At 37.7% G+C, this 20,990-nt stretch overlaps 2 protein-coding genes across 2 annotated transcripts; both read right to left on the bottom strand.

Moving 5' to 3' along the window:
• Positions 1-1,985: 1,985 nt before the first annotated feature.
• Positions 1,986-7,076, bottom strand: LOC109030336 (UDP-glycosyltransferase UGT5-like). The gene is made up of 5 exons (XM_019041235.2): positions 6,685-7,076; positions 5,232-5,673; positions 4,160-4,379; positions 2,728-2,944; positions 1,986-2,271 (listed from the first exon to the last, which is right to left on the bottom strand). The coding sequence occupies exons 1-5, from the start codon at positions 7,071-7,073 to the stop codon at positions 1,986-1,988; spliced, it is 1,554 nt and encodes a 517-aa protein (XP_018896780.2). The 5' UTR covers positions 7,074-7,076.
• Positions 7,077-12,734: 5,658 nt separating this feature from the next.
• On the bottom strand, positions 12,735-20,724 carry Yod1 (Yod1 deubiquitinase). Its single transcript, XM_019041348.2, has 3 exons — positions 19,912-20,724; positions 18,822-19,138; positions 12,735-16,694 (listed from the first exon to the last, which is right to left on the bottom strand). Exons 1-3 carry the CDS (start codon positions 20,300-20,302, stop codon positions 16,473-16,475), a joined length of 930 nt encoding a protein of 309 aa, XP_018896893.1. The 5' UTR covers positions 20,303-20,724; the 3' UTR covers positions 12,735-16,472.
• Positions 20,725-20,990: the final 266 nt, after the last annotated feature.

Below are 20,990 nucleotides of genomic sequence, written 5' to 3'. Positions count from 1 at the left end.
AGGAGGTGGTGAGCCGAGCGATGTGCACAGCGAGCAAACGCATGTATAATAAGGATCGTTGCGAAATCGGGTCATGTACGGCGTGAAGCAGAGTTCGCGCCTTCGGATAGCCTTAATCTCATTGGCTACTAGAACGACCTATTATTCTGCGTCACGATCAAATCTCAAGGTGGCTATCTCGCCATCGCCAGTGTTTCGTATAGACGGGAAGTGAACTGGTTCATCTTTGACCTGGTCGGGACTGGTTTGCTTTGATAAGGATACTTCTCTCTCAGAGAATGAAGATTGATCGCTCGAATGAGGGGGGGGGGAGAGAAGAATACAAATCTCAGCAGTGGAACGACGTTAGTGCGCATGCGTTACCTTCAATTTAAACTAATGACAGACTAAGGCAGTCAGCTACTGATCGGCAGCGTCACCGTTTCTTCATAACGTGAACCACGATCAGTTTCACGATCAGTGAAGCCTCCCAAGTCGAGATCCTGAATCATATCAGATATCAAGAGATCGCGGCGCGGTCTTCTTAAGGTGATTCGATGGGCGCCATATTTTGTGTCAGAACGACGTGCGATATATCGCATCGATTGGCTCTATTTTTTCAGCTACTAAACATTTTCCTCGAATTTTGAGATCGCAATTCTGTTGTCAGGAGACTAAAGCACTCACATACCAATTTTAACAAAGAAATTCGACCTAATAAAGGCGTGGTTTCTTTAGAGAGAAAATGTCGCATTTGAGTGCAGTTTCGATATCAGTATCGAATGCGATGTTTTCTCTCTCTAAAAAAAACCACGCCTTTATTACGTTGAATTTCTTTGTTAAAATATTGGTAAGTGAGTAGGTACTTCAGTCTCCTGACAACAGAATTGCGATCTCAAAATTGGAGAAAAGTGACGAGTAGCTGAAAAAATTGAGCCAATTGATGCGATATATCGCATGCCGTTCTGAAACAAAATATGTCGTCCATCGAATCATCTTAAAAAGCCTTGGAGAGTCTTGCATTAAAACTCATCCTGTTATTTACAATTAAATACCAAAAAACTATCTTGGAGTGGATAGGGTGGCAAATAATTTTTTTACCACGTAGTAGAGGTTACACCCCCTATTGATTTAGTAGAGGTTATTTGTCAAAGGTCCTATCCCAGTTCTCTTAATTGAAAAATGTTTACACTACGATAAGCCGCAAAGAGGCCTTCGTTCGCTCTTTTAAAAATTGATCAGTTAAGAGAATTAGGAAAATCAATGTGTCTTGATGCGGTATTTTTTTATCGATAAACAACAATGAATAAAACCATCCAAATGCTATGTCTCTGCCGTTAAATTTAACGAAGAAATGAATTAAATTTTGCAACGAAATACTACATTTTTGGTATATTTTTAAAAAACGCCTATCTACACGGAGAAATTAATGACACTTATGTTTTTTTAACATGAGCCAGAAATTGTAGCTCCTAATTTTATTGCACAGTCCATGCCATTTTAACAAACCTCTTTTTTACCTCGAGTCCGTAGTAACTTTTTGGTTATTGCTAGTTTTAATTCGTAACAACATAATTTCAACAGCGGGGATTTGATCGTAAAGCGGTTGGGGGCACAGCTCTTAGCTTTATATTTTTCTCACCATCACACTATGCTATGCTCATAAGACGACCGTCCTTGCTATTGCGCGAATAAAAGTACTTACAATTGGTTCTGAAGCGTATGAATGCGGAGGTGATGAGAGCGCAAAACTCCTTCAAAATTACGAGTATGCAACCCCGCGACTGCAGTGCTCGAATAGTTATCGCTTGAATTTATCACGGCTTCTTGAAGGGGCATCTTCCAATCGGAGGACCGAGTCCCTCGAATACGTAACAAGAACGATTAATACTGGACGTGACTGTTGCGGGTCGCATGTAAGCAATTTTGAAGGAGATTTTTGTCATGACAAATTAACCGGATGATTTCAGGGAATGTTAAGAACTTTGCTTGTGTCTTGTGGAAATTTATTGCCGTTTCTGCTTTGAATTTACATAAACTTGTTTATTACTACAGCACAGCCATTTTATTGACGAATAAATAACGTAGACACTAGATATCACAGAAAAAAAGTAAAAGAGGATCACGTCTAGTAAAAGATACTGGTAATACGGTAGATCCACAGCCGAGGAGCGTAAATGTCTGGCTCCTCCATTTCGAATGACGTACTCAATCCAGTAAATTGCTGTGTCTGCCGCTGACATTGGCCGATCATGGAATAATCTGGCAAGTTCTTTTGCTCTCTCTGCGTATCTAGGAACAAATTTATTAAAATAATCAAAGTTAGTTAGTTAGTTAATTAATTTAACAAGGTGGAGAAATGTTGCTGGGTCCATACCATTTCGCGGGGAAAACAAAGCCAAGAAATTCCAACAATTAATATTAGAGCCAAAATTTTTGGAACTTCTTGGCTTTGTTTTCCCCGCGAAATGGTGTGGACCTAGCACCATTTTCCCACCTTGTTACTTGCAGTTCAGGCTACTTTTTAGTGTTTTTTTTTCATTTGTTAGTTAATTTATTTATTTAGAGATATTCAGAAACTTATAGGCTATTAAAGTCTTTACAAAGAACATGAAAGATATATACAATGGTACGTATTCTGCATTTACAAAAATTCAGATTTTGAAATTAAGGGAGACAAAAAAGTTTCAGTATTTTACCACGGACGGCACTCTTTTTTGGCACTCTACCACGGACGTTAAGACTTACTTCGGTTTTAACACTTCTTTGATGGTCTCGTAGATTGTTTCGTTGCGTATTCCGTTTAATTCAAGAATTTGAGCCACTCCTTGAGCTTTCAAAGCTTGTGCGTTCATCGGCTGATCACTATCCTTCGGCATAATCAGCATTGGCTTCCCTTCGCTCACTGCCTCCAATGTCCCAAACAAACCACCATGGCTAATGAACAACTTGACTTTTGGATGAGCTGTTGAAAATGTTAAAATCAAAATTTTCAATTTAATTTTCAATTTCTCAGGCTGTGGATTCGAAACTCTCATTTTCTCCAACAGCGATGAGAAAAATATCCTCTCTTTTCTAGCTAGTTGGAAGTCACGCATTCAGTTTGAATACATGAAATCAAACGAATTCCGTAAAAAAGCAATTGCAAAGGAATTGGTAGGTAAGAAAGAAAATCGGTTCTAACGTACATTTCGGTATAACTAAAATCATTTTATGGTAAAAGTGGTTTAAAATAAACAAAACTAATTGGTTTTCGCCATGCATTGAATCTCTGAAGTAATGAATATCGCCGTAAAAGTGGGTCCAAATGCTGAGATTCACAATTTTTCATAGTTTTTCGAGTTTTATGTTTTTTGGCAAGTGCGTAACCTAGTATCAATCTAATATTTGGTATATTTTTTTTTGTAGATAAGGAGATGTCAACCCACGCAAAATTCACCTAATTGCTCTTGCGTTCTGGTCGAAAAACAGCATTTGAGAGGCTTGGAGGACAAGGCGCATAAGTGCAGTTTTTGAAAAAATTAAGATATTGTTGATTTCAAGTAAAACTAGTCTCAATTCATATTCTGCGAAAAATTCACTCCCAAATTCCAATTTTTAAGCATCAAAAAGTCAGTTTGAACTTTCTTTCCGTCATTAGGCTCAATTTAATTTCAAAACTTCAAACAAATATTTCTCAAAATAGCAAAAACTGCACTATATGCACCTTGTACGCCAAGCCTCTCATTTGATCCGAAAATAAACCATGAAAGATTGCCATTTCCGGCTTTCAGGCCCATGATTACTAACTTTTTATCTTGTTAGTGGGATGTTATGGCTGGTAAAAAGCAATTGAGACATTTTACTCGTGCTTTAAAGAAACACTGATAATACAGAAATCCAGAGTGGGATCATTTTGTCTCTTAACGACGCACAGCGGATCGAGTAAATAGGTGAGGTCAGACAAAATTTGAAAACTTTAAACGCTTATAACTCTGTTTTTACAAAATTTTGAGGTTCTAAAAGTGGTTCTATTGGTTTCCTAATGAAATTGTCTATCTAAAGCACCTCTTGTAATGTAAAATGTGAGGAAATGAACACCAACATTTGCAGTTTTCGTCAAAAATTTCTTGTCCGACCTCTATGATTGACTCGATCCACCGTGCGACGCACCACTCTCAGGAAAGTTCGCATACGTTACCTAGGATATCCCTCTGAGGCATCCATGCCTTGACCATGACGTTATCGGGAACGTGTAAATTTTCATCCTCAAACTTCCATAAAACACGCTCCTTTAATCTTGAAAATGTGTGGACGAAGGCACTCCTCTTCTCTTCGGGTAAGGTTGCTGCTCTTATGATGGACCCCAAACAAAAATAAATAACGCCATGTGGAGACTCCTGGATGAATTTCTCTATGTCCTGGAAATATAATGTCAATGATTATATAAAGAGACAGAACACAGGAAGCAATTGGTAGCTTCGACGTCATTTACAATGATTCTGATTCTTATTGCAAGATCTTACAATATCAATAGAGAATATGATATTGATATGTTTTGCGGCCTCAAAATTTGCTAATGCAAACAATTTAAAGATCTCCAATATATAAACTCCAAAATCGAACATTTATTTTTTACTTGTTGTCATCCAACTTGTTTTTCAAAGCATCGTAGGCAGTTCTAGAATTTCACGCTGAGGGACGCTATATTTATTTGACCTGAGGGGGGGAGGGGGTCTGGAAGGAACTAACCAGCAAAGGAGGAGCTTCCTCTCCAGAAAGTTATTATTCTTCCCTCTCCAAGAGCGCAATTTCGATGTGAAAAATTTCTTAAATAAAAGGCAGCATTATGTTCACAATTTTGAAGAGGATAGATATTGATATTTTCAATTTTTCAATTTTGTAATTCCGCAAGAATCCGGACATAACCTGCAGGTTTCAAGAATTTGCCAGCTGTAATTTAATAAAGTAAATATTTGTGCTTTGATTTATGATTTTTCCTCGACCTTTCATATTATCAAAATCCTTTTTCACGGTCCCGATACCCAAAATGCTTCGCGTGGGGCGCCCTCCACCTCTCAAAGATCTGCGTACACTGTATACATAACACAAAGTTTCACTAATACGTACCAATCGGTTATTTAAAATGGCGTACGGAGCGTTGCCTCTTATCAGGTCCAACCATCGACTAGATAGATCCTAGGATAATTGGATACTGTCATAGTAGAACTAAGCCATCGAGTCGGTAACTCATCGAAAGAAAACACACAAACCTCAGGTAGTTTTTTCGCAGGCTCTATGTGCACTCCACCGACATCGATAACATTAGCAGCAAGCGGTCGTGCGCCGTGGATAGTCGGATGGGTGTTGCTCAAAACGAGGCTTGCATTCTTGAGGGTATCCAAAATAGGCGGGGCATCGTTCCCGAAGTGCTCCCTTATGATCCGTTGATTGGCTGGAACGATCAGCCCGTACCAGGACACGAGGCTGAGGAAGAGTTGGCCCGCGTTGATGACTCGCTCCGCAAAAGACATCCTGGAGCTGAACCGGGATGTGAACACAGGGACGAAGGCTGGGTTCTGGGGGTTGGCCACGATGTCGCTCGTCCAAGGGGGTAGCGCGCATGAAGACAGGAGGACGAATGGCACCTTGAATTTGTCCACGAAGCCGATTACCATGTCTGTTGCGAATGACTCTGTGATTATCAAGTCGTACCTGGAACCAAAGACAAGGAAGACATAGGAAGTATGAAGCGATCCTATTGGTTGAAATGGGTGCATTGGAAAAAAAACACATCAGATCTAGAGTCCAGACTCTTGAAAACATTGACAAGAAAAAGGACTCTTGATTCAATCAGATTTAAGCTTAAATCAAAAGGAAATCCGCTCAAATTAAGAGGCTTGGTTCTTGATTTAAGCTTAAGTCTTATTGAATCCAGAGTATTTTTTCTTGTCGATGTTTTTAAGAGTCTGGACTCTAGATCCAATGTGTTTTTTTTTTTTTTTTTTTTTTTTTTTTTTTTTTTTTTTTTTTTTTTATTTTTCCAGTGTGGTTCCTAGAGACTAAAGGAGAAAATGATAGAATAACTGGACTGCATTATAAGCAGAAAGGAACCAAGCCACATCAGCCATAGCCAACTTTAATTGGGCAATTTAATTTTTTACATGGAAACGGTTGTGCGGATTTTTGTGCAAATTTCAGTGGATTTTCTCCAGTGCAAAGCAAATTCCTTAAAAATTTCAAAGGAATCCACGCAAACGTTCTTACGTAAAAAATTAAATTGCTAAAAAAAAAAAAAAAAAAAAAAAAAAAAAAAAAAAAAAAAAAAAAAAAAAAAAAAAAAAAAAAAAAAAAAATGCATTCGTAAGATTTTCTCTGAGAAAATACTCCTTGCAATTATTTGGGCCTGGGTTCCAAAAAATCCGTTATTACTTACTGACGGAAAAACGAGTGGTCGGAAAAGCTGTCGTGCGACGCAAAAACGCCGTAAACGCCATTTTAAATTTTTTGGGAACAATATATTATAGGAGAAAAACTGTTGTATCTTGGGACAATGTTCTTACAGAATTCTTTCGCAAATATTATCAAGAACTTTACCTGAAAATTTGAAGTGCATGGGTAAAACAGTTTTTAATTTATGAAGTGTTAAGTTCTAAAAAACGCAGGGAAATCTTGATGGATTTACGACTTTTTTGCTTAGCACGGCAGAAATCTGATGAAGCTTACCTTTTTTCAGATTTGATCAGTGCCTGGGCGACTGCTGATTTCATGACGCGTTCGTGTTTTTCGATGGCAGAGTGGAACCAAAACATTTCTAATGCATTAAAAATATCCAATTTACTGATTACGGGCGTTTCAAAGGACGCTTGATTGTTGGGCAAAGGAACAGAGCCTAAAACACTTAAATCCGTGTAATTGTACATTGATTTCTCGCGAGGATAATGACTTAACACGTCCACTACATGTCCCCTTTTAACCAGCTCATTCATTATACTCTTGAACATCACGTCATGACTTTGACCAACATAAGGAAATAAGCCCAAAATTTTATATCCGGAAGTCTCAAGAGCACTCAAAATTATTGAAATGATCACAAAAATGAGTTTGTAATCCATTATGAAATACCTACTGTCGGGATCCTTCAAGATTAATGAATCAGGTACTCTTTCAAATTTATAAAAAAAAAATGGGTTTCTGGACTCTCAAATCAATCAAATATCAAAAAAGGAGCGCGAAATTAATTCCTGGATAAAAAATACATAGTTATTGCTCGGAATATACAATGTAGATGCACTGAACATTATAGATTTGAACTGTCACTTAAAAAAAAGAACACAAGTTTGTTTGGCACCGTTCAAATGAAGATTTCGACGAACTGCTTCCCATGGAGTTGCCTTTGCAACGCGCTAACAAAACAATCTCGGTGTTTACGGGCATGTAATTCCGATAAAAATTAAGTCTTAGAATCGTATTTACTTAATGATTATTTTACAGTGTTTCTAACTTAGGCGCGAGTTTAGTTTCGGCTTAAGGCACAGCATGTAGAGAATTTTCAGACGCAGAGAAAAGTATGGGCGACTCGGATAAAGACAGTGAGAACACACAGCGCTTTAGCAGTTGATTTTTTATACTAATCAATTTTTTTCATGAAAGCGTGAAGATAATATGCATCCAAATTTTTCGATGAGTACCTAGCAATTAAATTCGGCGTTTTTAGCGAGGGGTCAAATCAGGTTAAGCCAGCATTGATAATGCTGATTAGTGTCATAAAATGAAGTGTAGCGATAAAATTATCTTGAAGTAAGATTAATTTGCTGTAATTGTGATAATATTAACTGTTCCCGCGCCAAACTTTTTCTAATAAAGCCGAATAAATTGAGTCACTGAGCATCCTTTTGAAGTGAGAATCATCGAAGTTGCATTTAACCAGTTGGGGTGACCACTGAGAGGAAATTGCGCATAGGACATTTGGTGGTGAAACTGCAAAAATGCGTATAGGTACCTCGGTTTACGGCGTTGCAGACTTCCCGGCATACATTATTTTCCTCCGCACACACAGCACTCGAGAAGCGCCTTCAATCGACCGATTATACGCAACACCTGCTCGCGTGTTCGAATAGTTGCATATCCTGCCCCTTAAGTTTGTCGCTTTGACTTTCGCCGCTTTGTACACTCCGATGGTGAAACTGCAGAAATGCGTATCGCGGTTGCGGCGTTGCAGATTTCCTGTAATACTTTATTTTTTTCATGGAAAACTACTGACAGACATTTTTTTAAAACTTCAGTGATTTTTCTTTTCTTCATGAATAATATTCTGTAAAAACTTCAAACCATGATTTTGGTTCGGTTTTCTTTCAGAAAAACTAATTAAAGGCGGAGATTTTGAAAAACCGTAACCGAGGTACGCATTTTTGCAGTTTCACCGGCAATTTGCGCCAATTGCGTCATAAGCAGAAAGTAAAGTGCCTTCATTGTGAAAGGTATACCACACATGTATCGCGATGTTTCAAACTTGAAAATAGAGCGTTTCGTGTGTTACCAAATTATAATTCCTCTTCATCGAAAAGGTCAAAAACATACAGACCTAATTGCCTTGCAACATTGAGAGAATCTCCTGGCAACTTGCTTTCTTCATATGGTAATGGGCTCATAATAACATTAAATAGATAATTGTGATAATAATCACAACCCTGTGAGTCGTTCGAAAAATCCGTGAATTGATCGCATAAACTTCTATTATCAAGAGGAAAGCTCACCTTGAAAAAATACCTATAAAAATTAAGATTCGACGGTGAAACTACCAGACCGCGTATCTCGTTTGCGGTGTTTAAAAATCTCCACTCACATTTTAATTTTTTTGAAGGAGATCAAATCAATAGCATTCCTTACAATTTTCACAGATTTTTCTCCGCACAAAGAGGAAAAATCACGGAAGTTTTCACGAATTGACGTTGAGTAGTTTTCTATTTAAAAAATAAAGTATGGTAGGAAGTCTGCGACGTCGCAAACCGAGATACGTGGTTTGGTAGTTTTACCGTCGGACTATTATTGGAACTACTTTTATACTTGGATTTCATTTTGCATGCAAAAAGGAACCTAGAGCATTCCAATGTCGCTAAGATTGTGCAACTTTTTTTACCTTGAAAGTAAAAACTAATCCTTTAAACTAGTTTCATCTCTACTCCCAATAAACTATGAATTCAAAGACGAAAATTACCATCGTAAAGTTTACTTTTTGCAAATAATGTACCTTAGTTGCACAATTCCAGCAACATTGAAATGCTCTCAGTTCCTTTGTGCAAAATGCAATGCAATTGGTTGTTGCTGCAAAAAAATAGTTTCCCGCAACCTCCTACACAATGCTCCAGTGACCACATAAGTTGGCCCGAGCACAAACTTCTCGGGAAGAAAAGCTTTCCCCTTCCTGGTTTTTCACTTAATACCCGCCCGAGTTTCGCATCTTCCGTTTCTCCTCATCGCAGCTTCCATCAAATCGCAATTGCCCGGAAACTAGGACCGCACATCTTACCTATCTGATTCAATCGTTCGTCCTTTAGAACAATTTTGGGGGATTAGGCTAGACTAGTCGATGAGTCAACTGTTGGTCTAATTTCATTACGTGAACGCAGAAGAAAAACGGGGAAAAAAAACACTAATGTGTGATCAATTTTCAAGGACAATTCTGACATTTCTCCTACGATTTTAAATAGATTAAAACGCGTAATATCCAAAATCTAAGCTCAGATTCAGATTCCTCGTGAAAAACTGATGCGATTTCATGCAACATATGTTAGAATAGCGTGAAGAAAAGAGGTTTAATGATGTATAAAAACACTAATGTGTGATCAATTTTCAAGGACAATTCTGCAATTTCTCCTACGACGATTTTAAATAGATTAAAACGCAAAATATCCAAAATCTAAGCTCAGATTCGGATTCCTCGTGAAAAATTGATGAGATTTCATGTATCATATGTTAGAATAGCGTGAAGGAAAAAGGTTTAACGACGTGTTTAGATTCTGTCGTACTGCTTCTTTGAACTCGCCGCCGCGCCGCTCGGGTCGCCCGAGATGCAACCGAACGGGGAGACGCCGGCGCTTATAGCATTCGGTTTCGTCCCGAGGAATTCATCACGATAAATTCTTCTTCTTCCTCCTCCGCTGACCCACTGAGCACCACCGTTGCCAGGTTGCATTCATATGCTCGAATCAGTATGCCTACGTTACGTCTCTTTCCTCCACGCTATGCTCGGGTATGACACATGAAATTGCATCGATTTTTAACGAGGAATCCGAATCTAAGCTTCGATTTTGGGTATCACGCGTTTTTAGTCACATTCTCCAACTTCAAAAATCCGAAATGACGGACGTGGCTAAAAATGCTATCTCGGCTCCTGTTCGATGGATTTTTGTGAAACTCGGTGTCAGGGTATAATACATGAAATCGCATAGATTTTTTACGAGGAATCCGAATCTGAGCTTCGATTTTGAGTATTACGCGTTTTAAATCAAAATCTGTCAAAATTCAAAAAATTCAAACTTCAAAAATCCGAAATGACTGAAGTGGCTTAAAATGCTATCTCGGCTCCTGTTCGATGGATTTTTCTGAAATTTGGTGTCGGGAGGTATTTTTCGATGGGAAACTCGAATTTTTAGTCCATTTTTTAAAATTCTCAAATCCAAGATGGCGGACGTGGGCTAAAATGCTACCTCGGTTTCTGTTTGTTCGAGTCTTGTGGAACGCGGTATTATATGGTGTTTTTCAACGGGAAACTCGAATTTTTAGTCAATTTTTTAAAATTCTCAACTTCAAGTTGTTAGATGTAGAAAATTCTATCTCGGTTTCTGTTCGTTATAGAGCTTTGTGAACCGCGGGAGCAGGGGTACTTTTCGACGGGAAACTCGAATTTTTAGTCAAGTTTTAAAAATTCTCAAATCTAAGATGGCGGACGTAGCCTGAAATGCCATGTTGGCTCCTGTTCGATGAATTAGTCTGAAACTCGGTGTCTGAGGGACCCATGTTGCCACGTTGGATTCATATGCTCGAATCAGTATGCCTAAGTTTCGTCTCTCTCCTTCACGCTATGCTCGGGTATGATACATGAAATTGCATCGATTTTTATTGAGGGATCCGAATCTGAGCTTCGATTTTGGGTAACACGCGTTTTAAGTCAATTTTTTTTAAATTCAAAAATCAGAAATGACGGTCGTGGCCTAAAATGCTATCGCGGCTCTTGTTCTGTGGATTTTTCTGAAAATCGGTGTCTGACGGTATTCGACGAGAAACTCGAATTTTTCAGTCAAATTTTGAAAATGCTCAAATCCAAAATGGCGGATGTGGCCTAAAATGCTATCTTGGCTCCTGTTCGATCGATCTCGCTGATTTTGGGTACCGGGAGGTGTTTTTGGACGGGAAACTCGAATTTCTGGTCAAATTTCGGAAATTCGAGAATCCAAGATAGTGGATGTGGCCTAAAATGCTCTACCGGCTCGTGCTCGATCTATCGAGGTGAATCTTGGTACCAGGGAGTATCTAGGGACGGGAAACTCGAATTTTTGGTCTAATTTAAAAAATTCGAAAATCCAAGATGGTGGATGTGGCCGAAAATGACCTCACTCAGGGGATCTTTCATTCCTCGGAGACACGCATTTAAAGGGGAGCTCAGAAGACGCAACCTCAAACTTGTTTTTCGTGGATTGAAATTCGAAAAATATCGGCGAAAATCCTTGTGGCTTATGAGTAGTAAATACTTCAAAAAATGCAGAAATCAAAAATTACCGAACAAGCTCATTGTCAAAATTTGAAAAAAATTCAAATTTTTGAAATTCGGCTAGGGATTTGAGTTTCCCGTCAAAAAATACCCCCTCGAACCAAAAATCAGCAAGATCGATCAAACAAGAGCCGAGATAGCATTTTAGGCCTCATCCGCCATCTTGGATTTTCGAATATCGAAATTTGACCAGAAATTCGAGTTTCCTATCGAAAAATGCCGAATGGTACAAAAAATTAGCAAGATCGATCGAACAGGAGCCGAGAATGCCGAGATAGCATTTGGCCGTCCTGCCGATAGTTCCGAATTGCAAAATGGGAAATCCGAGTTTCGCATTACGCAATAGGGAACCATAGTGTAGGTCCCAATTGCAAAATGAACCTCGCGTGATTCTGCGACGGCAAATTTTGCGGGGTTGCTGAAGCGGGATAAGAATCGTTTCTGAGGATTTTATTTTTCTCAATAGTAAGTAAATAACCTCCTGATAGGTACGAAATTCATCATAAAAAAAAAAAAAAAAAAAAAAAAAAAAAAAAAAAAAATCGAAAATTTGACCCTAGTTCCTTATTGCATAAAGCTGTCCAATTTGAACTTTTTATGAGATGATTCATAGGTTTCATTCATAGGTGAGATGGTTTTTCACGAAATTTCATATGTATAGAAGTATGGGTCACCATTCTGAAAAAATTCCCCACCACTGCTGCATTACCTATATTTGAATCAGTGAGAACGAAAACACACCAATTCGGTAACTCGAAAATACTCAATTTCCATTAAAGACAGTTAATTTAGAGAAAGGTCGTTGCGTCTGTTCCAACTTGGACCTTTAAAGTGGCCATAAGTACTTGTCTTTCGGCAGCAAAAATCTTTTTCTTAAACCAACTTCTCTACCTACTGTGCAGTTGTGTGTGTGTGTCTTGATTATTTTCATTTTTCCGAGTTGGTGTGTTTTCGTTCTCACTGATTCATTTGAGGATTAGAAATAAAATAATTTGATAGACATGACTCGAGTTATCAAAGTATTTAATGCACAAAATTAAAAACTTTACAGACTATAGTTGGGGCTTGTAAAAGTTTATGATCTGCGAACTCCTGGCAGTAAGAGGCTACTCAAATAAGGGTCCAATGCTGAGATCTAAAGACTCTTAGTCGAGCATAACTACTACACTTTTTAACGATAAGTACCAGCCCTTCTTCGACAGAATTCCAACAAAAACGCATTAAAACTAATTTTAAAAAATTGAATTAATTATTTCTATTAATTTACTTCATTACCTACATTTACGAAACTCAGAATGATGGCTTTCGAAGCGATGCTCTCCGTCTAGAGCCTTTGATTTTGGGCGCTTCTGGGTACCAGATGCGCCCTTTCCAACCGTTCGACTCCCCCGATGTAACATGTACTATACTACATGCCCTTTTGCCTTATGGGTAATGACGCCATTCTGGTACACCCGGGAAAATTGGATTTTTTTCTGCATCTGGTATTCGTAAAAGTTTTCGTGAAATGTTTTGCTTTTAAGCATAACAATCTCGCACGGACGTATTACCTGGTTAAAGTATTTTAGGGCCTCCTTATGCTTTAAATACTTATATCCGAGGCAGTACTTTCAGATCGATTTGAAAATATTACGAACAGTCACGTGATCTCTTCATTTTAGTGACGTATTACTGTGCTACTTTGTGATTGGTTCATTTTCTTGGCGCAGCATCGACACGTCAGCTGTTTGCGGCATTGAGCGGAAGGTTTAAGGTTATGTCATGGACCAAGAGAATGAATAAGGACCCCCAACTCCAGTTAGCGGAGACATTAGCGCTGTCTATATTTTCATCCATGGCCGATGTCACCGCCGGCCGGCCGGTCCCTCTCTTCTCCGCGACCCGCGCTTCCCAGTTCCTCTCCCCACTGCTGAACTCCTCTTCACGCGGCCCCGCTCCCCCGCGACCTGCGCGCCCTACCTCGCGGCGTCGCGACGCCGCTGTCCGCTAGATCGCGTTGACGCACCAGCTTTAGAGGTTCCGCCGCTCTTTCCCGTCGTCTGATTTACAGTGCATCCTTTATGTTTCCATTCACTACTAACTTAAATTCATCACAAAGTGCTTGTGGAATGTTTCAGATTTTCGCGGTCGATCTGAAGTTTTGAAGGGTTTTGCGGTTAAAGACTCCCACTTTAAATTCCATCTTCGTCAGTCTTCGGGTACATAAGTTGGTAGTAATATGCTTTGTCAAAGAAGCGCCCTCCAACGCTTGGGCGTTGGAACTGCTTGTTTAACTTTTTAATAATAAAATATATTTATGAAAAAATACTGAGAATTTTTTTTTTTTTTTGAAAACTTCTCTTGATATCTGTGCTTATACCTTTTCTTACACCACAATTTTTTTAGGATTATATGGACAGATCGTCGCTTCTCTGACGTAATGGTGTATCTTGATGACCACGCAAGCCCCGTTTTACATATGAATGCTTTCTGGGGCTCATGCAGGAATCGAGATGGACCCATAGGTCAGAGAAGCAACAAGATTTAACCAGAATCATTATGAGTGGATTTTATGCTGCCTAATTTTTTCTCATATTTTATTTATTTGAACAGAGAGGTAAACTACCTAACACCTTTAGACTCTCCACAAATTCTCCCTGGATTAAGATGTTTTTACTCAAAAAATTTCATGTTTCAGTGTAGTTTAATTTCCTGTTTAAAAAATGATATATCAGAGAAAATTAGGCGAAAGCTGAAGGGATTCAAACTGATTTTGATTAAATCCGTCCAAATCTCACTTTGTCGACCCATTTCTTTTTTTTCACAGAGTTAAAAGAAATTTTTCTGCTAGGAATAATCTAATATTTTCCCAAATTTTAGCGGTAAAAGCAAACAAGAACAAGAGAGAGAAGGAAAAGAGCCACTACATCTGCGAGTGGTTGAGAAAATACTATATTGCAGTAATCTCTGAGGGTACGATTCATTGAACGGTTAGAATGAATTATTAATTTGATCTTGTGAAATCCTAGATAGTATCCATTTAGTAAGCTTTTCTTGGTATGTAACATCGCTCGGTTGTACAATCATTTTTAGTGATTTTATCAAAGAGGATGCATATTGAAAAAAAGTATTTTTTCCTTAGTTGCACTAGCTCTTTTTTTATGAATATCTATACAGCAACGGCATTAAACTTATGCCAAGTGGAAACTACAATCTCTTTACAATACTGCTCAAGAATTTACAAATTAATCTAACTTGAAGTAACTTACCAATTTTAAAACCAAAAGATTTAAGACGGGTATCACAAAAAATTAGGCAATGCCTTAGAATACGAGAAGGAAAACCCCCTACAAAATAAAAGTAAGCTTACAGACAAAAATAGTTGACTGCCAGATGAACCCAAATATGCCTACCTAATGATGAATTTGCCCAAAAAAGAGGAAAAAAAGAGGTAAACTAACAATATCCAAACATCGGATAACCATTTAAGCTTCAAACTGAGCATTTAAGTCGAAAGATATTCCTTTTACCTTAAATCACAGAAGCACTACACAAACAGGCTCTCTTTTTCAAGGGAAAAATTGGAGAAGAGAAGACAGGAAGAAACCTGTGAGTAGCACATACTTACAGCTAGAGATAAAATTAAGGCAAATCACACAGGCAAGACGTTAAAGGAAGGATCATGTAGAAGACTTAATTGATGGCCTATTGGTAATAGCATAAAATCTAGTACTAACTCATAAAAATACAAATTTCACAGAAATATGGGTAAGGTTACGATACTGATTGCAAAAATTCATTTTTTTGGAGAAAACAAATGTAAATTTGTGGAAAAACTGAATGTAAGAGACTGAGGAAATATTTCGAATCCAATTACGAGTTATGATAACGGATCATATGAAGATTTTAATTTTAAACAAGAGTCTAGAGCCCTGAAATAAAATTTTCAAGGGTTTATTTGAATACATCATGCAAAAAAAATTACACTCTAGAGTTTTTTAACGCTGGTGGTTATACTGTACGGCAGCATTAATAGAAATTTTTGACACTAAATTACTTACAACAAAGGTGAATGTATATTGAAGGGCAAAAAGCAAAACTTGTGCCTCTATTGGAATATTTTGAGATTTCTGCTCCTAATTTGTTTCTTTGAGGAGACACAGGCTAACTTTACAGCTTGAAATTTTTACAGAATATTTTACTGAAGAAATCAAGGAAGTTTTCAACAAGTTACGTTGACTAGTTTTCCAAAGAAAAAATAAAGTGTGACAATAAATTTGTATCATTCAAAAGGGAGATACATAGTTTAGCACTTTGTCCATCAATATACATCAAATCATTAAGTATCTGTTTCCAATAATTGCATTTTTTTTTTTTTTCAATAAATATAATTTGTTTATCAAAATTAGGAATCACTTTCTAAAGCTGTATGATCCAGAAACTTTGGTATAATTCTTCTAATGCATTGAGAAGAGGGCAAAAGTAATAATAGGAAGGAAGATAAAAAGAAACACATCCGGAATTTTTAAACTTCCTGGTTTGTACTTTGATTTAAAGTTAGGTTGGTGTCACGGAAATTGAACTATCAACTGAACTTCATTTTGCAATTAAAAACTACTATTTCCGACTCAATTAAGATACGACATATGTTTCCTTAGTCTCCTCATGCAAATACATGCTTTCATAGATGAATCAGGAATGATAGTTCTTTGCTGCAAAACATAGTCCAACTAGCATTTAATAACAATTGAGCTGTGAGTTCTCATTAACTGGCGATTTCACCAAAATCTTTGTGTCCGCTTTCTCGGGCGTGTTGCTGAGCCTGAGCTTGACCCGTTAGCATAATTTGACAAACTAAACACTTCAAGGTAAAATTCTGAACATCTGTATACTGACGACTTGCTTTAGCCTCTGATGCCAATTGCTGAGCCTCTGCAAAAATACGGTCATCATCTGAGGGGAATATTGTTTGAATTCTTCCATCAGGCTGAAAAGATTAAAACAAAGCCGTTAAGTATGTTTATCTCCAGAGGATTAATGAATATGTTTTACATTTACAATGACAATACAGAACAATAAAAGCAAAAGTGGTATCAATTTTCATAAACATTTATCTTATTATTTCCTTTCTTACGTGCCTGATATGCAACGACCAGACAAACAGGGCTAATGCCTTTGTCAAAGGAGGAAGGAGACTGAGGAAAATATTAAGTATTTTATGTAAGACTAAGTTTTTTGTTTGTAAAGCTTTTGGCCATCAGGGGAGGTCAATAAGAAATTGAGGCATGTTCATTGATGTTAAACATCTTTTACAGGGTTTCCATTTTTTCTTCTTTTCCCCCAATTCCCTGACTTATTTTGATTTTCTCTGACTACAAAATTTCTGAGTTCTCTGACTTTTTCTGAACTTTGGACATTAAGTACTTTCATTGCGATTCTTTTTCTTTCAGTAACTTAAGCTGACCTTTTCTAAACTTTGAATGAAATGGAGATGATGCATGTAGGAGGAATTCGCGATTTGACTATTAATTCTTATGTAAAAGTTCGCGAGAAACACGATGGCGCCACTGGTTTTCTTTGAAATCAACTCCCAAGCTCAAAAAAACTCTAAAGTTGAGGTCAAAATGGAGGGCATATCCCATGCTACTCTGAGAGTCCACCTCTACATCAAGACAAACTCTCCATGTTAAGATAGGGAGCAAATACATTGACAAGGCTACCACTTTATTTGGGGACTCTAAAACTGAAAACACAGCAACCCTGCTGACGTATTTGCTTCATATCTTTGCATGGAGAGTTCGTCTTGATGTAGGCGTGGACTCTCAGGATAGCGTGGGATATCCCCTCCATTTGGGCCTTAACTTGAGAGCTTTTTATGAGCTTGGGAGTTGATTTCAGAGAAAACCAGTAGCGCCATCGTGTTTATTGCAAACTTTTACATAGGAATCAATAGTCAAACTGCAAATTCCTTACACATGCAACATCTCCATTCCCACTTCTGGAGATTCAAAGTATGGAAAAATGCACTCCAAAGTTGCTCGGGCCTTCTCAAATGGCATTGGTTAAGTTCTTGAGCCAACACACTACTTGCAAAATCCCTGAACCTCTCCTGTAAATTCCCTAGCTTTTCCAGGTCATTGTAAATTCCTTTGACTTTCCTGGTTTTCCAGATGGCTGAAAATCCCACTCAGTCTCACTTCCGGAATGAATAGGACTTTTTATCTGCTTACAAAACCAAGATACCACATTTGATTTAAGGCGATTCTGGGTAGCCTGGGAACAAGTTCAACCACTAAGCTGCACTGCTACAGGGTATTTATCTTCAAGAAGTACTAATCACCGTTAGGTATAGATTAAAGCCAGAAACTAATCCATACTGAACATGTAGCAGCATTTATACTGAGAAATATGACTTAAATTTGTGAGGATCAATTGAAAATGTAAACCAGTACCACCATAATGGCTGTCACTCATTGACTCAGTATGTAAGATAGATATAAAATAACGATATCTCTGAAATATTAGAAAAATTGCTGGAATACGCTTAATGCAGCCTTAAAGAATTCGTCTTGATAATGTTCAGTTCAATGGCCAAACCAATGACTTGGCTCTGCTTTGATAAGGTTTTAAATTGCTTCTCCAAATTAATTATTAAACTCATGTCAGAGGGCAGGACAAATTAGGATACCTACAGAAAATATACTTTAAAGTTCCTCTACTCTAAAGTAGATTTCTAAAGTTCAGTTTCAATTTTTTATCTCCTGGACAAAAAACTCATCTATTTTGCGCTGCTTCAGTATTTCTACGGACATTTAACTTTTTCTTGAGAGCACCATTACACAAATTTGTCTAAAAATTTTAGAATCTTTTCTCACAAATGTGAAGAAAAATCATTGGAAATTTCAAGCAAATTCATGAACAGACTTATAAGAAAATACAATTTTTGTGGAAATACTGAAACACCACAACTGAAATACTGTTACTTCCTGTAGGAGACAACTAATTTAGTGCTTGGCGTTTATTACTCTCACAAAGTATTCAATAATTTTTCATCTGAATTTTAGCATTATCTACATGACCATAACACTTTTTGCTTCATCTTTCTTTTACTCACCGTCATTTGTTCCAAGTATAGAGGATCATAATGAATTCCATCGAAGATTAGAAAAACGCGCTGACCATAATCTTTGTCTTCACCAAAGCGTTGAATGATTCCATTGATCGTATCAACAACAGCAATTTCAATGCCATAGAATCTCGATAATACGCATAGCTCAATGGCACCACCCCAAGAATCAGACCTGAGGATCCATTTGCAATAATCTTTGTTGGGTTTCCCTAGGATAGCCTCAGAGTATTCACCTTCATTTGACGAGACTTCGGAAGCAATGATTTGACGCATGTCAGAGCCACAAGTGGTGTCAACTTTGCCTGCAACAAAAGTCAGCTAATTCAGACAAAACTATCTATGAACAAATGAAAAGAATGACAACGGTTCTTGAAGGATTGAAATAGTTCTCGAACGTGGAACCGGCTGGTCAAGATGGAATGGTGAACATGCCCCAAAAGTTTTACATGCTGATGGGCTTTTTACTCAATTTTTGGCGATTTTCATTTCCTGCAAAACATACGTCTGCATTTATCAGAATGAAAATTGCAGATAAGAAAAAAAATTGAATCAGCACAATGTGTTACAGCTTAATGTGAAAATATGGCGCATTTCAAAAAATTGTGGTGGACTCTTCAAAATTAGCGGAAGCTTGGAAATACTGGCACCCATAAAGTTTCCAGTATAAAAATGGAAAATGAGACAAGTTTGAAAATCACAAGCTTTAAAGCACTAAAAAAGTAATTCTTTGGAGCCTCTTTTTGAGCAACTCAGGATTGTAGAAATTTCCTGACAAGGAAAGATACCCTTGCCTCAGTGACACAGATAGTTGCACAAAGCAATTAAGAGTAAATTACTGACAATCTGACAGAATTGAGCACTTCAAAAGTAATAAAATTTGAAATGTTTTCAAACAAGGCAATGAGGGTGCTTATGATGTAATGGGAAAGGTAGATTTCTCTCCATTAAGTCACTCTTTATTCTATGTTGAGCTTTGAAGGTCAAAAGAGAAGGACTTTGAAATGTTCAAGAAAGACCTTTCATGCTTAAATAACCTAAAAAAATGAAAAATGGAAAACTATCAGACAAGACTCACCTCCTAGAACAAACCCAATGCTGGTAAATAAGCAGGAATTGTCAGATGGTACAGTTCGGCGCATTAGAATTCCATGAGAATTGAATTGCTCCGCAGTTATGTGCTGTAGGCGCTCTTCATTCTTGTTAACAAATTGTTGAGAAGGGGATGACTTTTCCTCAACGATGAGAGTGTCTCCAGACCTCAAGCCAACTGCCTCAATCGTGCGGGCAAAATTTGATAGATCTAATGATTTAGGTGGGTAGCCACTGAGAATATTGACTTTCATCTCATCAATTTTGGTCAGGTCGCAGACCTTCTGTTTCAAGTCGTACATGTTATGCTTTGGTGTTAGATCCTTCACAACAATGGGGCCTTCCTTGGTTTTCAAACGCAACAAAAAGTCACCCATGATCAATGTTTTATTTTGGCTGGATTGGGCGTTACGTAACTGCTTAAAAATTGAAAATAATGCTCTGCGATGAAATCAATTGGGAATTTTTAGAGTAGACTCTCACGACAAGTAACCAACAGATAGATAAAATTCCACGGAAATTTGAAACCGAATGGGGAAGTGCTAAAGGAATGACAAAATATTTTTCAAACAGCAGCACTGATAAGGCAGAAGATTATGATTGACAGAAACTACACAAAAACTGAACGAGACAATTAATTCACGGAAAACGAATTTTAGATGCAGCAATTAACTTGCAAAAGTTCCGGAAGGTACAGAAAAATTTTAAAAAGTTAGGAGATCATAAAGACATTATTATGAATTTTGTGTACATCCAGAAATAGGAAAATATGACAATAAAAATCCTAACCTCAAAGACAGGCTCATTTCCTGTCAGTGTTACCAACTTCACTTGATCGGAAACGCTTTGATGAAACGGATATCCGTTAAAATTTGAAATTCCCGCCGGTTTTCCTTGAACTGGGAATATATGGAATGAACCGGTCTACACCAATCAAAACGCCTGGTTCAGAATTTGCCGCAAAATTCCTGCCATTTAAAATGAGGAATTATCTAAATGAACTGAGTCGGTGTTGCCAACTTCACTTGACCGGAAATCTTCAAATGAGACGGATATCCGTTGAAA

This window comes from Bemisia tabaci, chromosome 9 (assembly GCF_918797505.1).
Source record: "Bemisia tabaci chromosome 9, PGI_BMITA_v3".
Classification (NCBI taxonomy): Eukaryota; Metazoa; Arthropoda; class Insecta; order Hemiptera; family Aleyrodidae; genus Bemisia; species Bemisia tabaci.
Note: the sequence above shows the minus strand (reverse complement) of the source record. Positions and strands in the feature narration are given on the sequence as shown.